Here is a 16855-nt window from a genome sequence, read left to right as displayed (position 1 = left end):
TTCAGGTCCTACTGCTGGAAGACGTGAATAAAAATATAAAAGAAAATCAGCTTTGTATCCATGTACAACCCATGGGCCATTTCTATACAGTTATCTTTAAAAGTGTTTTGACTCATTATCCTTAAATAACTGCCAGAAAATGCTGACTGGTATTAGCTGTGGTTCTACTTTACAAGTATTCACCTCCTAAACACAACAATTTTAAAATGGTGTGGCAATAATTCAGACAAATTCACATTTAAAAAGTGATTTACAGTAATTATACATACAGCCACAAGAACCATATTAATATTTTAAGTCCATTTAAGTAACTGGAAGAGGAAGAATGAAAAGTACAAGAAGAATCTGTTTTATAAAATATCATTTTCACAGAAAGCTAAAGTGTCATTAATCAATGAAAGTAAAGAAATCACAATAACTGGGCCATAGAAAACTCAATTTCCTTCTAGAATACTATGAAACAAACATTAGGCTAAAGGGCATTTTCAACTTCTCCTTTGAAAGAGGAGTGTGAAAAATATGCTGGTAAAACACATGCTCCTAAATTGTAATTAATTTCCTACATTTAACTTAAGATTGCTTCCTAGAAAATAAATTTCAACAGAACTGTGTAACTATTGCATTCTACATCACTATTATGACTATAGCAATAAGTTATCTTGGGTTTTTTGCTTGCCTGGTTGTTTTAGGGCTTAGCTGGTTCTGAGTTCATTTTTTGCTGTTGTTGTTTGGGGGTTTTCTAGTTTGTTTTGTTTTAAACTGGTTTTCCTGCATGGACTTAAACATGATCATATGAAAGTTGAGATGGATTTTGTTCCTGTTTATAATACATCTGTGACTATTTTTCCCCCCAGCAACATTAACAGATTAAGACACTTTTTTCATTAAATAACTTTTCTAATGTAGGTCAAGGATTCTGTCTATCTCATTAGACATCTAAAACAACAAATATTTCCAAAATGCACTTAAAGAAACCTTACAACGTTTTCTCCCACATGGAAAATAAATTATTTCAGTCCAAGTTTCTGAAATTAAGGAATTTGTTCAGTTAAAACACATTCCAAAGTTTATTTTTCTCTTGCAGGCTGGATTAACCTGCCAAAAAAGCACTTCTCAGGGTTAACATTTTCATTGACTAGCAAAAGTATAGGGTTTTTTCCCCTTCTTTAAATGTTAACTACTAGTAGAACAGATGACAGGGCTCTTGTCTGTCATCACTGACCAAAGCAGTTATCTTGGTGTCTTAGCAAACTTAAGGGACTTCTTCATTTTGTATCAAGCCCACTCTCCTTTCAGGAAGGCCGTCCAGAAAACTAAAAAAACCAATAAATGCACACAATAGGCTCATCAGCTTTATCCAGTAAACTGAAAAGTTGATAAAAACATCTGGGCATTTACCTTAACCCTCTGACAAGCCGGGCAAATGGAGAAGTAAGACACAAATTCAGGTGACCCTAGGAACCTCCAGAACTTTCTCCAGGAATTTTCCTAGGACAGGAGGACTTCTCGTCCAATGCCAGCAAATCATGTCACCTGCTGTTTACCACAGGGTCACCTTCCACCTCTCTTATAATTACTTCTTTAACACAATTATAACTGGAGAAATCCAGTCAATTATTTGTGATTGAGCAATTTCTGTAACAATGGTTGCCCAGATGCCTCATCAGTCACTCAAGATTCTGCTGTTCACACAGACTAGAAAGGTCAGATTCTGTGAACAATTTAAGTATGTGCAAGTCATAAGATCGGAGTTATCTGATAAAAATTACAGCTACAGTGATAATTTGTTTCAGACACTTCAGTTTCCAAATTAAACATGAAAGGGCTCAAGTGCCCTGAAAAAGAGATTTATCCTCTGTTTCTCTTTTTCAGTGGAATACTAATATATAGCACTGTCTAGTACCTTGTGGAATAACTGAATAATTTTAATTTTAATTTTATTTGGATATAAAGACTTACTCTGCCCACAGGGCTCATTGGATGAGCAGCATAATCTGATGTCAGATTATAGTTACTTGCTTCACATATCATGCTTACTGGTCGCTCCTTCTTTTCTTCAGATGTCATTGCTGCAGCAGTCCTGAAAATAGAATATGTAATAGCACTAGAACATGCTGTGTGTGCAGACTGCTAATAAAAAGCACCCCTAGATGTAGCCTAGTACAGCCTGTGTCCTACTTTCCCAATCTGAAAGGAATTCACACTTCATTGCAAAGTTACCTGCACTGTGTTTTAAACTCAAATCTATAATAGATGAATTTTAAGGCGTTGCTCTAAAACAGGATTTCTCTATTAGTGTAAGGTGTTGGTGGGAGGGAAAAAGACAGGTATGAGCATGAGATGGAAATGGGAAGGAATGCCCTCCAAAGAGCCCTTCTGGCTTTGCCCCACTTGGTGAGAACAGGCAGGTTTTGAACTTGCAGTTCTCATGGTTTTCGCTCTTGCCACCGTACAACGTGTTTCAGCAATGGTGGAGAGCAGGACACCCAAAAACCAACCACACACAAAACCCTGAGGTCAGGTATGAGTTCCATGTATATCTCCTTGCATTGCTGTGTATTCTACAAAACTAATTCAGACACAGCAAATCCAAGCAGTTATCCAGTGATTCAGAAAGTGTCCCGACTGGCCAAAAACATAACCAGCTGAGGAGAAACTATCAGGGAAAACATTGTAGATTAACAGCATGTGACTGTCCCCAAGTGATCATAAAATTTATTGCTTTTTGGAAGTTTATTTGATTATGATATAATATACAGGTCATTTGCTAAACCTACAGAAAAATTCAAGTGACAAGTGGAAACTCACAAACTCACACAGTGCATAAACACAGTGCATTTCTATCATACAACTGATTTGGGCTATAGTTTTGATCTTAAAAATTAGCATTAAATATTTAATACTACTTTCAAGTAATTTAATCAAGTATAACTATACACATGCTGATCTGACTTGGGAAAAATAAATATTGCAATTAGCAATTCACTGAATCTTGCTTCAATATTAACAGGTTTTAAAACATATATTTTATGGAGTGAAACAGATGGCACTTACTGTTCGTTCACAACAAAAATACAGTTGTCCTGCGATGGCTGTCCTGTTACTGGATGTTTGCAGGTTACTTTTCGTTCATTATGACTGTGAAAGAGAGATAAAGAAAAGTATTAGGCAATAATGTTTTGATTTTCCAACTCAAATATGTAAATCTGGCACAACGAATATATCAGTACAATGAAAATAATTAAGAATATTTCACTATGGCATACAACAACATCTGTGTACACACACACAATGCATATATATATATAAATTAATAAAAAGGATGAGAACAAGTGCTAAAGAATCTTCATAATATCTTGGAAAGAGATGGGAAACATTGGCACTAGGTTGGTAATTATTTTGCATTTTAAAAACTAGAGCCAGTAAAACACTTATTAGTTCATATATGAGCATAGATAATTCACTTCAGCTACGTCTTAATGAGCTCATAAACAGGATTTCAGCTAGACAGGGACAAGTCAAACCTGAGACACACATAAATGCTCTGTAAGGATAAAATATCACTACTGTAAAGCAACTGTCTTCTACCTTGGAACATGAAGATACCAGTTTAAAATTTCTGATACTACAGACAAAAATCCAACGATTGGAACAAGACTGATGAATCACAGTCACGGTTCTACTTTTGTAGGTGACTTTTTAATTCAGAGTGCTGCTCCCCTGCAGTGATCCCAGGAGTACCTTCAAGTGTCAGGGAGCCTGACAGCCCAGAGCTTCACCCTTAGCAGCACAAAAACACCCACCTCGCAGTATCTCATTCCCCTGGACTGCAGGTACTGTTAGACTACAGCGGCTCCCACAGTTTGGAAGAAATTGCCAAAATTCAACAACTATCAGCTGCTGCCTGAACTCAAGAAAGAAATATCCAGACTTGAGTCCTCCAGCCTCTGAGGGGAAGGAAGAGAAGGGGAGGAATTCTCTGGTTCTGGGCTTCTCAGTTCAAGAAAGACAAGGAATTACTGGAGAGGGTTCAGCACTGGGCTACAGACATGATGAGGGGACTTATGAGGAAAGGCTGGGAGAGCTGGGCCTGTTGAGCCTGGAGAAGAGATGACTGAGAGAGGATGTTATCAATGCACCCACGTATCTGAAGGGCAGGTGTTAAGAGGATGGGCCAGACTCTCTTCAGTGGCGCCCACTGACAGGCACACACTGAAATACAGGGAGTTCCATTTGAATATTAGGAAAAACTTCTTTTACTGTGAGGGTGACAAAGCACTGGAACAGGCTGTCCAGAGAGGTTGTGGAGTCTCCTCTGGAAAGATTTAAAACCTGCCTGGACGCAATCCTGTGCAACCTGCTCTATGTGACCCTGATCTCCAGAGGTCTCTTCCAACCCCTAAGCAATCTGTCATTCTGTCATTTACTGCCTACCAGATATGTCAATCAGGTGGCTGTTACAACTTGTGCCTGCTGCAGACGGGGGCTTTTCCACCCCCTCCATGCAAGCAGCAGGATCCCAGCCCAGTTACACCAGAGCACACCTGAGAACACAGAGCTGCCAGCTGGCACAGCAACAAGGCCAGGACAGGCAAGGATGGCTGGATTGCAACAACCCTCTCCGAACTCTCCTGCCCCAAAATCTAGGAAAGAGAGCAGGGAAGGTATGCTGACAAAATTTAAACCTGGTTCAGTGTTTAAAAAGCATATGAGCAGAAATCAGCTAAGAAAAGGCAGTGAGGATATAATGCAGGTGTGCTATTTGGATATCATCCACATGCTGCAAAACTAACCTCTTTTATTTTTAACACTTCAAAATGTGTTTATAAACAAAGAAGTATACAATACAAACCCACCAGTATCTGAAATCAGCACTGTAAATCATGAAAAAAGTAATTCCATTTGACAGCATTTACTTTTGCAAAGAATACGTGGTGATACTGTTTCTCATGTAAGGTATCTTATATAATACTATGCCTTTCTTATCAGAAGTTCAGCTCTTGAAAATATTCTTGGACAGAGAATTAACCTGGACCAAAAAAAAGTGCTTTAGTTGCAAGATGGCAGAAGGGGTGCAGAACAACAAAACCCTTGAATGGCACTTTACCCGTAACGCCTACTTCTTTTATTGTCTATTCATTTAACCATCTTGGCTTTTGAAATCGTGAAGCACAGTCATCTCACAAATGTTATGCTCTCTACCTTTCCTGCTTCTTAAAAAAACCTCAACTTTACAAGACTATCTTTACATTCCCCACTTTTAAGAAAAACTCCTTTGGATCATAACATTTTGCAATTATGGAGCATTATTAATTAAAAGTTGCCTCCAAACCAAAGCCTAATAAAAAATTCATGCTACTTTCATGGTGAATGAATGGATAAATCTAGATAAACCTAGAGTGCAAGATTAGAAAGATAGCCCAATTCTTTGCATTTTCTCTACTGGATTTAAAAAACCTACTGATACCTAAATGGACAAGAATGTGTTACAGAGCTTAACTAATGAGCTAGCAAATGCTGGTACTTTATCTTTGTACTAAATTCAGCAGAATTCTAAGTTTAGCTTCTAAAAAAGCTGCTGTTGCAGAAATGTATCAATTACAATGAGGGGACAAGAAAGAGTTGATATGAGGACATTCTGTGCCATTCCTAATTGCCGTGGTCATACAATGCCTTTTGAGCAAAAATGACCCAGATTGAAGAGAATTCAATTTCAAAACCCTCCTGAGGAAGTATCCGGCCTTGTTTTATTTTGGGGTCATTACTTTTTTTCTTCGCTTCCAAAAAACTTCCTTTTTGTTCCCTCTGACATTTCAGAAACACTCACACTAAACTGAAAAAAAACCCAAAAAACCCCGTGGAGACAAGCCGGTGCTCTGCAAGCTTTGCCAAAATGTTGCTGTTTTGTTCACAATTAAACCTTGGCAGGGGGCTATCAGCTGACATCCAGAAATGCAGAAATAAGTGGATCAGGACTTCTGCTCAGGGACCACCAAAACTGGGGATCGCTACAGAGGAGACACATCCCATGTTTTGTGTGAGTGCACCTGGCTCACACTGACACAGGAAGAGCCCACATTCCAAGGCTGTACAGGGGAGGCCAAATAAAACCAGGAGTGAAAGCAGGGAGGGGGTGGAAAACAAGAGGGAGAGGAGAGGAAGCACTGACATAAACCTGTTCAAGAATATTTTGTTTCAGGTTTGAGTCACATATCAAGTTGGTATTCCAAAAACATCATTATGTTCTTGGACAAAATACTGGTTTCCTTACTACTCACACTGATGTTGAGATGTATAAGGGGGTAGCTGATATTACATAAAAAAGGTAAAAAAACATATCACAGACATGATATGCAGCACCTGCCTTCTAGACCTGTACAGTCAGTTCCTCCTAAAAAGTCAATGCAAAGGAAAAACAACCTGTTCTTTCTCTTCGGCTCAGACGCAAGCAAAATCTCAGGAGTGAACACTGGAAATTCAGCTTGTGCAACTAAGCGTGATGACTGTAAATATGTCTAACTGGATGAATAGATTTTAAATACTTCCATTTGAAAACTTTTTCATTACTCATCTAATTATGGCATTTTTGGCAGTAATTTAGCTGATATTTTGACACGACTCCTCAAAATACTTGCGCAAGGTGTAGAGAAGCTTGATAATTATTGTCATAACCCTCCCACATAACAGTAGGTTAAGGTATTTGTTTTAAACTCCATCTTGCAGAGTGCAGAGAGTTTTATCAGAACCAAGCTACAATTTGATATTCACAATCTTCAACATCCAATTTAGACAGTTGTTCAGTTATCTATAAATTTCTGGGTGCATATACACACCTAGAATTTACACATTGCACTATAATAATATATATCTCACCGATAAATCTGAGGGGAAATAAAGCAATAGACTGGATCTTTTTACTGAGAACTCTTAATTTCAATTTTATACAAACTCCAACGTGTAACTCAAGAGTTTCAACTCTGCATATTTATGTGTCTGTACTTTTATTATGTGGAAAGAGAGTGATTCACTTTGACACAGGCAGCTAGAAGCCAGCGTGTTCCTTTTTACTTATTCAGAGATACAGCCTCTAACAGGTATATGGAAACAACACTCCTCTTCCTTCTCTCTCCAATTTTTCCTACCAACATGTTTTGAGAACACAAGATAACTATACATACACCCTGGTACACTTATACAGAGGCACATAACTGATCCTTACTATTTTAGGATCCACACTAATGGCATGCTAAACACTACAGACAAAGACAGGAAAAAATTCCTGGTGTATTTCATTACTATTCATCAGCATATTCTCCAGACTTGGTACGTGGCACAAACTATTCCTCATTAATATCTGCGACCAGGATGTGTCAGGCTTCAAAAATTGACACAGACTGACTAAGATGACATGAGATAAGCACTTCGCTGCAAAATAAAGCATGTATCAAGATATGTTCTTGCATGTACCAAGATAATACTCTGTTCTTGATTCCAGTAGTGGTTTGGTACCTGCGACAGAAGAATCAAAACCAAACTAAACCAAACCAACAATAAAGAAATAAGAAAACCCACAACACAAAACCCTAACCACACCAAAATAGCTGAAAATGGAACCTGTCCCCGTGTGAAGCTATCTCAGTGCAAGACACCAACTTAACATGCACCTACTTTACTTGACCTCTTTTCTCCAGAATTTTCAAACTCCTCCTTCCCAATCCTTTGCTCTGAAAACTGTAAGCATTGGCATCAGTTTAGCACACAGCTTAGTTTTGGCATATGGACAAGCCCTCAGAGCAAAAGGATTTATCTTGTTCAGGTTAGGAGTTGACAGTAACCTTGAATTTGACTTATGTTATTTGCCTTCTTATCGACTCTTCCTCCTTTCCATTACTTGAGCCCCTAATCTCTTTAGAAGACAGGATTATTTTACTTATTTTCTCGACATGTTCAAAAAACCTTGTTGTGTAGTTTTAATCTACTCACTACATGTACAGTCAACAGCAATCTTTTTGTTGGCTTAATATGATCCAAAGGCTATTTAAAAAAAAAAAGCCCTCAAATATATCATTCAGAGATATTATTCTATTTGTAAGTAGCAACTGAGCGCATCATTCTAGGAGCAGCACTTGCCAACAGAAGTCCTACACAAGCAGGTTTCTTTGTTTTCATTCTCTCTTGTGTTTACAGGACTGCTGACCCAAAATACTGTGTACCAAGTATTTTGTTCTAAAACACATCACCTCAAAACGTCAGCAAAATCCAAATTCTGACCAGTGTTGCTGTTTTGAAATCACTATCGTCTTTATATATTCCATAGGAAATAGATAACTGCAGTTGGAATTGCAAAAAGAGAGAGACATAATCCAGCTGTACAGGATGATGCAAGTCAATTAGAAATGAAGGGTTAGACCATCCTTCCTCTGAACAGAGCAGTTCACTCAGAAGCGGCAACAAAGATCAAAGTGCCAGGGTGGGGACAGTTGGTTTGGGGTCTCTCCATTGTATGATTTGGTTGAGCTCCCTGTCCTCTTAAAAGAAAAACAAAAGAAAAAAAAAAAAAGAAAGAGCTAGGCCAGAACTCCCAAAGACACATCTGGTTTTCTCCCACTAGAATTAAAACTAGACACCACTTCAAAGCTCCTCTCATGCCCTTTCTTTGTAGCCTTTATTTATGTGTTCCTAAATGCTAAGACCTTCTCATTTGCTCATTCTCAATATGGCCATCAAAGCAAAGGCTGAACACAAATCAAATCATAAACCAGGATACAACTTTTAACAGGCCTCCATACCTTTAATTTGAAAACACTGTTCCTTTTGACAAATGAACACCGAAGAACACATTTCAGAAGAATGCTACACCAAATATTTGCTTCCTAACATTTATTCTACACCTTAGGTAAGATTTACAGGCTGATAATCTAATCTCTATTACGGAAATATATCACAAATGTACTCAGAGATATTTTTTATAAGAAGCAGTTTTATGCATTTTTTGTATTTGCTTCATGACAAAATAACTTTAAAAGATTACAGATAAGGCAAACAGACCAAAATTACCTGAGCAATGAAGTAATCCTCTCTGTATTAATGCTAAATTTTTGCACTGACATTTAAAGGTAAGGCTCAACTGGAAATAAACATAAGACAAGTCTAGGCCAGCTTTATTCTGCTTCTGTGAAGCCCTTCATTCCTCAACTGGGCAAGGGGGGTGGAAGGTGAATCAAATCAGCAATTTTTACCGTCTGCTTGCTTTCTAGCATAAGAAATTGAAATAAATGCAGCCACTTAGAGTTATCTAACAAAGAGGGGAAAAAATTTAAGTAAATGCAGTCCCTACACAACTGTTAGCAAGGATGTGGTCTGTGGCTGTACTAACTCTTCTATTTTACTAAATCTGTAATGCCACACTGTACAGTAAACAGCAAATGCAAGCACTTTTTTGCCAGTGCTATCATACCCTAGAATTACGAGCCTTTTTTCAATTAAGCTTTTTAAACAGCAAGTTTGGAAACCAGGCTGCATTGGCTCCATCACAAAACATCTGAGTTTGGTAACTTAACATCAGGGAGCCCAAACAAGAGAGGGTATAAAGAGACAGCCAGTTGCAAAGTGCTGACAGACCTGTAACACTTCACATGTGCTGCTAAAGAACAGTGTTTCTAACCCTTTGTGTGTGCACACGCCTGGGAAGGTGCAGACAAAATCCTACAAATTTTCTTGGCAGACAGTGTAACACCTAAACTGTAGTTGCTGCTGCCACCATTCTTCTGGTCTACTATGAGTTTATTTTTTCAGGCAACATGTCAATTCTGTAGACTTTCCTTTTGAGCCCTCCTTATCGTACCCATGGAAGCCTATTCAACCTAAGGTGACTGAAGACCCACACCAAGACCTTAAATCATCTTGTCCATGAGCTGCTCTATGCTGACGATGCCGCCCTTGTCGCCCACACAGAAGCAGCTCTGCAGCGTTTAACATCCGGCTTTGCAGACGCTGCTGAGCTCTTTGGGCTGGAAGTCACCTTAAAGAAGACTGAAGTTCTCTATCAACCTGCACCTCAGGAAGTCTTTCATCATCCCCATATCACCATTGGCCAATCAGAGCTCAAATCAGTCCAGCAGTTTAATTATGTAGGCAGCATCATCTCTTTGGACAGTAAGACTGACGGAGAGATAGACAACAGGTTAGCGAAGGCATACAGTGCCTTCAGAAAGCTTCATAAAAGAGTTTGGCAAAATAAACACCTGAAGAAAAGTACAAAGATCAGTGTATGGATCCACATCATGGGTCATCTACCGCCACCACCTGCGTCTCCTAGAACGTTTCCATCAACGCTGCCTCCGTCCAATCCTAAACATCCACTGGTCAGATTATGTGACCAATACATCTGTTCTAGAACAGGCAGCAGTCACAAGCATTGAGGCCATGTTACTGAGAACACAGCTGCGTTGGGCAGGGCACATCTCCAGGATGAAGGACCACCGCCTCCCTAAGATCCTGCTTTATGGTGAACTTGCCACCGGCTGCCACATGAGAGGAGCCCCGAAGAAAAGATACAAGGACTCCCTGAAACAACATCTCAGCCTTGGCCATATTGATCAGCATAACTGATCTACTCTGGCCTCCAATCGGGAGGCCTGGAGACACACTATCCATAACACTGCTGCTTTCTTTTGAGAAAGCATGCAGGATCACCCTTGAGGAGAAAAGACAACGCAGAAAGAATCACGTCTTCCAGAATATTCCATCTAAGGAGGAGTCCTTCTGCTGTCCCTTTTGCAACTGGACTTGTCTGTCTTGTACTGGCCTTTTTAGCCACCAGCGCGCCTGTAACAAACGTGGGTAGAGCCCTTCCCAAATCTTTGTTCACAAAGCCCAGCCATGATGATGACATTTACAGTTATAGTAGTTTTGGTATCCTTGCTGCTGCCACAATGAAAAAGCACCTGGACATTTCTATACAACTCACTATACTCCAGCTTTTCATTTATTATTGATTTTTATTTTCCAGAAGAATAAGCAGTACTGCCCCAAAACTATAAACCTTTCTTTCAATGGGACCATTGTAAACCCATATTTATACACCAAGGGAAATATTCATGCAAAAAACAAAGCTTTTTCTCACTTGGGCAGATATGATTAATATGCTCTCATGCCATATTTTCAATGTAAAACTAAGTTTATATAAGCAAGGGCAAATATTTAAAAACTCTTTCAAAATGCTAGGATGAAATACTTGCATATTCTGTATTACAGATGGAGAAGCTTTTAATAAGAGACTGTTTTTTCTAATCAAACACTCTATTATCAGAAAATGTTACTGTTTTCAGGTTTCCCCAAACTTTGTGGGAGGTGTCCTTCACTCTGCAGGTAACATATTTGGGAATTTATAAAATACTGAGTACTCAGTAAAGGCCCCAAAAGCCAAACACCTTTAACTAGAAGCGTGGTAATTTGTGAAATGCACCTGTCATGTGTCATCAATTTATGTAACACTTCATTACACACATTTTAAGCCCAGGGCACAGAGTCTAATATAGTACCTTGATAATAGCACTGCAGATGAAGAAAATTTTCAATTCTGTAAGTATTACTCTGCAGTAAAAATGACTACCTGGAAAGCTTCCAACGACTACAGTAACAAAACAGCTCTGAAGTGAAAACCCACAATATTTTTCTAAGGAGGAAGGGGATCTAGAGTAGCGTGGCTCAGCAGGTGGCTTGTGGACCAGAAGCACCACTGGGTTTTCCAGTCTGACTGCTACTGCCTCTTCCTGCTTGATCAGGGAGGTTGTACCAGACAACCCACTGTGGTCCCTTCCAACCTGACCCACTCTGTGATTCCATGGAGACTGACAGCAGGTGTCTGATCAGCTTCACTGTCACTTCACTGATGCAGAAGGGACACTGCAGCCTCTCCTGAAGAGGTAGAGAGGACAGAAGTAGTAAAAGCTAACTTGTGGAAAGGGCAAAAAAGCCACATTCAATACAAAAAACCAAAGCTGTTCCAATATAAAGAGAAAGCTCTTTTTGCTGGTGGAGTTAGACCACTCAGATTATCACACTAATAAACTGGTACATTTCACTAAGATGAGTTAATTAAAAACTACTAATTCACATTTTCTTAAACATACTGTATTACAGGTTTTTAGAATGAGAAATACACCTGACTTGAATTTACAAGGGACAAATGAACTTTGGCTGCATGATGACAGTTGTACCACACTATGAAGAGCAATTCATCACGCCAAGTAAATTAGAGAGAATTCAGTTGTCTTAGTCACCCTCCACAACTATAAGCATCAAATTCAATAAAAACTTTCAACAAACGCTTTTACAGCTACATACCAACTTTTAATGTTTTCAAAGCTCACTAGACAGAAAATTATCTCAACCACATATCCCTAAGCTCAGTTATGCAAGCCTTGCCCTTCATGATTTATTAGGAGCATAAGTGAAACGTACAGTTGAGCAAGTGTTAGACAACAGAAGTAGGAACTCAAAAGGCAATTTTGACTTATGGTTCCATTTCACTGCATGAAATTTAGAGACATTTTACAAGAGAAAGCTGCTTTAATAACAGTTGCTCTTCCCAATTTTAACATGCTTTTCAGTAATTCTGTTTTGAAATAAAAATGCTAAAGATACCTACAAGAAAAGTGGATGCAGACAATTTAAGCAGTTTAATACCTACATATGTGTATTTATATTTTAAAATACATTAATATAAGGTCAATGCAAAAAGCAATTCTTTCTGTCAAAAAGTATTCCAAGCCGAAGTCTGATTTGGGTCAGGCTTCTCTGCAAGCTCACGTGGTTTAAAGAACTCAAGATGTCTCCAGTTAGTACACCCTGAGAAAAGCTGCTCTGCCATGTCTAAACTTCCACTTGGCTTGGACAACCTGCATCCCCGTCACTTCTCTACACCTCTCAAGCACTGACAACTTTGGCTGTCCTGTCACTCAGCCCAGGACCTTCTCCATTTAAAGTTCAAAAGGGATCTCAATGGATCTGGTAATCAGAGGACACAGAAAAACAAGAAAACTTTGGGTTTCATTTGGAAACAGTTGTGCATTTGATAACAAGAACAATAAATCCTACAAGCACTTGCTCACCTCAGTTCTTTAAATCAGTTTGAAGCATTGTCTGATACACAGTGTTTCAGAAGAGCTAGGAATTCCCCTTTATAAAATCTAGTATTTAGTAAATTGCTACAACTGCCCCATATTTATACCTCTCTTATTAATTAATGCTGCTGATGCTTTTGAGAAAGCTTGCAGGATCACCCTTGAGGAGAAAAGACAACGCAGAAAGAATCGTGCCTTGCAGAAGATACCATCTAAGGAGTCTTTCTGCTGTGCCTTTTGCAACCGGACGTGCCTTTCTCGTATTGGCCTTTTTAGCCACCAACGCGCTTGCAACAATCGTGGGTAGAGCCCTTCCCAAATCTTCGTTCGCGAAGCCTGGCCATGATGATGATGATGATCTGTCCCCTACACATTATGTATCAATTTTTTTTAATCCCAGTTTTTATTATATCGTGTGGGGTTTGGGTGGTGGGCTTCGGTTTTTTGCTTAAGGAGTAGACAAAAGAATGTACATCCATCATCAACTGCATGACTCTTCCATTTTCAGTATTTAGCACTCTAAAGCCTCGTCTCTGCCTTTCCCTCTCTCCCAGTTAACAAACCAGAGGACCACAAAATGATTAACTGTGCATGTAGTTCCTTCCTCAACTTCACTCTCTGTGTAACAACTTCATTTCTTCCACCATCATGCTTTCTTCCTCTCTCTACTTTCCACTCTTCTGTAACAGTATACAATTACCTGCTAGTCAAATAACCCCAATTTTGTGCATTCTAGCAAAACTCAGATTCCATTTTGCTTCCATTGTTGGTCTCCTTCGATCTCAGCTGTCAATTACCTCTGCTTAAGACCGCTTGCTTATTTGTTAAAAGATACGACATGTCCTAGTAGTTTTTTACTCTTGTATAATATAACTCAGAACCTTATTTAGTTTAGTCTCAAACTACTTGCAGCAGTGACAGCCTTTAAAGAATGATTGCAGAAGTTATAGCACAGTTGTTCAATAAACTCCTGCTACAGAACTGCGAAAAAGTAAAGCTCTTTAATTTATTGAATTACAGATTCAATATATATATATAAAAATAGTAACCCCTCCCTAATTTCAGTCAATTACTACCTCAAATTCAACAGCAGAATTTCAAGAGGCGTTTGGTAAAACCACACTGTGTTGCTTTGCAAATCCAGATAAGCACATCAGGATCAAAATCTGATATTTGTTAACTGAAATAGTTATATACCTTATTTATCTTAAAAGTTTTCTACCTTTGGGGAGATTTCTACAGATATCTTTCCCTTATCATTACTCTGGTTTGTTTATTTTGTGTATGTTGAAGTTGTTTTGGGTTTTTTTGTTTGTTTGTTTAAGATTATGTGAATCACATCATTATCTGTCTATGCAGCAAAGCCCTTATTCATCTTAGCCAAGGTTACACAGAAGTGTAACATTACACTGTCTTCAGATAGCTACATGACTTCCATGATTTCTTGATCACTTATCCAATACCTGGGAGTTGCCATAGTTACACAATTACATCTCTACTAAACAGCCATTTTTATTAAATAAAACCGTATTTCTATTAATAACCCAGTAAAACTTTTAAAAGAAAGCCATGCTTATCAAGCACTTATATCAGAAAATACTAGGTCATAACTAGACACCTCCTAAGTCTGCTGAGATAAGAAAACTGTCAGGCAAACTTCTGCAAAGTAAATACATTCATCTGAGAAATGATTAGAAATCTTCCATTTAAAAATTTGACAGAAGGAAGCAGCTCAAATGTTGGAGCATCCCCTTGTGTATCAGTTTTAATTGTGGTACTGATTCAGACACATCCTATATTTCAAGCTGTCCCTCACAATGGATCCTTTTTTGCAAGAAATAAGGGTAGTGATTGAAATTTATAAAAATAATTATTTTATAAATGAACAGACATCACTAAGGCTCTAATCACTGGCCTTTTTAAAGCCATTGTGAGGATTTAATTGAATAATCTTGGTGGTCCACTGATAGAGCATATGCAAATATGTGCACCAGACCCCAGAGGATAATTAATTGAAGCTTACACCATGTGTGGGCCTGCATTCATCTCAGACAAAAGAGTACAAACTCTATTAAAAATATTCATTGCTTGTGACGTAAAGTTCAAGTGCAGAGACACACGGGGTATAAAGTGTGGCACTGAACTGGAACACTGAACATGTCAGCTGTCATCTCCAAGGTCCGAGGGCACATCTGAGCCTTGCTCAGCTTTCTTGTTTCCCTCAGCTTCAGGAGCTGATCACTTCAGAAAAATAATAATATTATTGCCTTAGAAGAACAGCAGCAAGTTGTTTTAGAAGGCTCCAAAAGACTGAAATAAATAAAGCAACAAAAAAAACTGGTTTGGGATTTGTCTGACATCACAAGTAGACGAGAAATTATCTCAGGATATTCTCTGCATACTCACAACCTTTAAAAAAGTACCTACATTGTTTTCTTCAAACATTCACACCTAATGTTCATTTTGCTTATATTTCAGACTTCAGATCCTGGTGGAGATATATTTTAATCTAGAGGTGTGGAAGCCAATCAGGCTTGTGGGGAAACCTTGAGAACTGATCTGACTGCAAAGAGGCCATATTTCCCCTTTTTGATTTGGTTTTAAATTCATTATTCCCTACTATTCATCTTATTAGCTTCAAGTATTTATAAAAATTAGGCAGGCCTCAAGACTTCAGCAAACACTGCTTTTCAGAAAAAAACAACTGTATTAGCCACCAAAAATTACCGAGGAGTATCACACTTTGACGTGGTGCTAATTCCTCTCACAACTTCATCTTAAACATCGACACAAGTCCTTATCAAGGAGGGAATGCCAGGCCAGATGGAGCCACCGTCTGATCCATTGCTGGCTCGTTGCTGCTGTACTGAGTTTAACTCTGATTGTCAGAGTTAAGGGGCTGTCTACACCTAATTGTTGGTGCTATGAATACCTGCCAGTAATTAGCAAAATCAGCCCTTTGCAGCACTGAATCCATCCTTCCGTGCTGTTTATCAAACTACGGCATTGATTCCTTACTTTGATACGTACAATCAAAAAGCAATGGAAACTCACAGTTTTATGCAACAAGAAAAGGGTTGAGAAATATGCCATGGAAACAGGCAGAGCCAAATTACAGCTGGGAACTGGAGACTGGTGCCCTCCCTCTGTTACCAGGCACAAAATGGAGCAGTGGGAGCATCTATCCTGGGCTTCATCCAAAGCAGTGTGGGCAGCAGAGCAAGAGAGGGGATTCTGCTCCTCTACCCTGCTTTGGAGAGACTCCACCTGCAGAGCTGCCTCCAGCCCTGGGGTCTCTAGCACAGGAAGGACATGGATTTGTTGGAGCAAGGCCAAAGGAGGCCACGGAGTTGATTAGAGGAATGGAGCACCTCCCCTATGAGGAAAGGTTGAGAGAATTGGGATTGTTTCAGCCTTGAAAAGAGAAGGCCCCAGGGTGACCAAATTGCAGCCTTTCAGTACCTGAAGGGAGCCTAAAAAACATGGAGAGAGACTATTTACAAGGACATGCAGTGACAGGACAAAGGGGAATGGTTTCAAGCTGAAAGAGAGCAGGTTTAGATTAGATATTAGGAAGAAATTCTTTACTGTGAGGGTGGTGAGGCACTGGAACAGGTTGCCCAGAGAAGTTGTGGATGCCCCAATCCTGGAAATGCTCTAGGCCAGGTTGGATGGGGCTTTGAGCAACCTGCTCTAGTGAAAGGTGTCCCTGTAGATGACAGGGGAGA

General features: G+C 39.1%; 1 protein-coding gene across 10 annotated transcripts in view; it reads right to left on the bottom strand.

Moving 5' to 3' along the window:
• The window catches only part of PLEKHA5 (pleckstrin homology domain containing A5), a 167643-nt gene that overhangs the window by 64869 nt on the left and 85919 nt on the right, over positions 1-16855 (bottom strand). For all 10 annotated transcript variants that reach the window (XM_027699674.1, XM_027699675.1, XM_027699676.1 and 7 more), the window contains 2 exons: positions 3055-3138; positions 1960-2080 (listed from right to left, as the gene is read on the bottom strand). In XM_027699674.1, coding sequence (XP_027555475.1) covers positions 1960-2080; positions 3055-3138 — 205 coding nt within the window. The remainder of the gene's footprint in view (positions 1-1959; positions 2081-3054; positions 3139-16855) is intronic.

The sequence above is a fragment of the Neopelma chrysocephalum genome, unplaced genomic scaffold (assembly GCF_003984885.1).
Source record: "Neopelma chrysocephalum unplaced genomic scaffold, ASM398488v2 Primary Assembly neopelma1_139, whole genome shotgun sequence".
Classification (NCBI taxonomy): domain Eukaryota; kingdom Metazoa; phylum Chordata; class Aves; order Passeriformes; family Pipridae; genus Neopelma; species Neopelma chrysocephalum.
The sequence above is the reverse complement of the archived record's forward strand: the minus strand, read 5'-3'. Positions and strand labels throughout refer to the sequence as shown.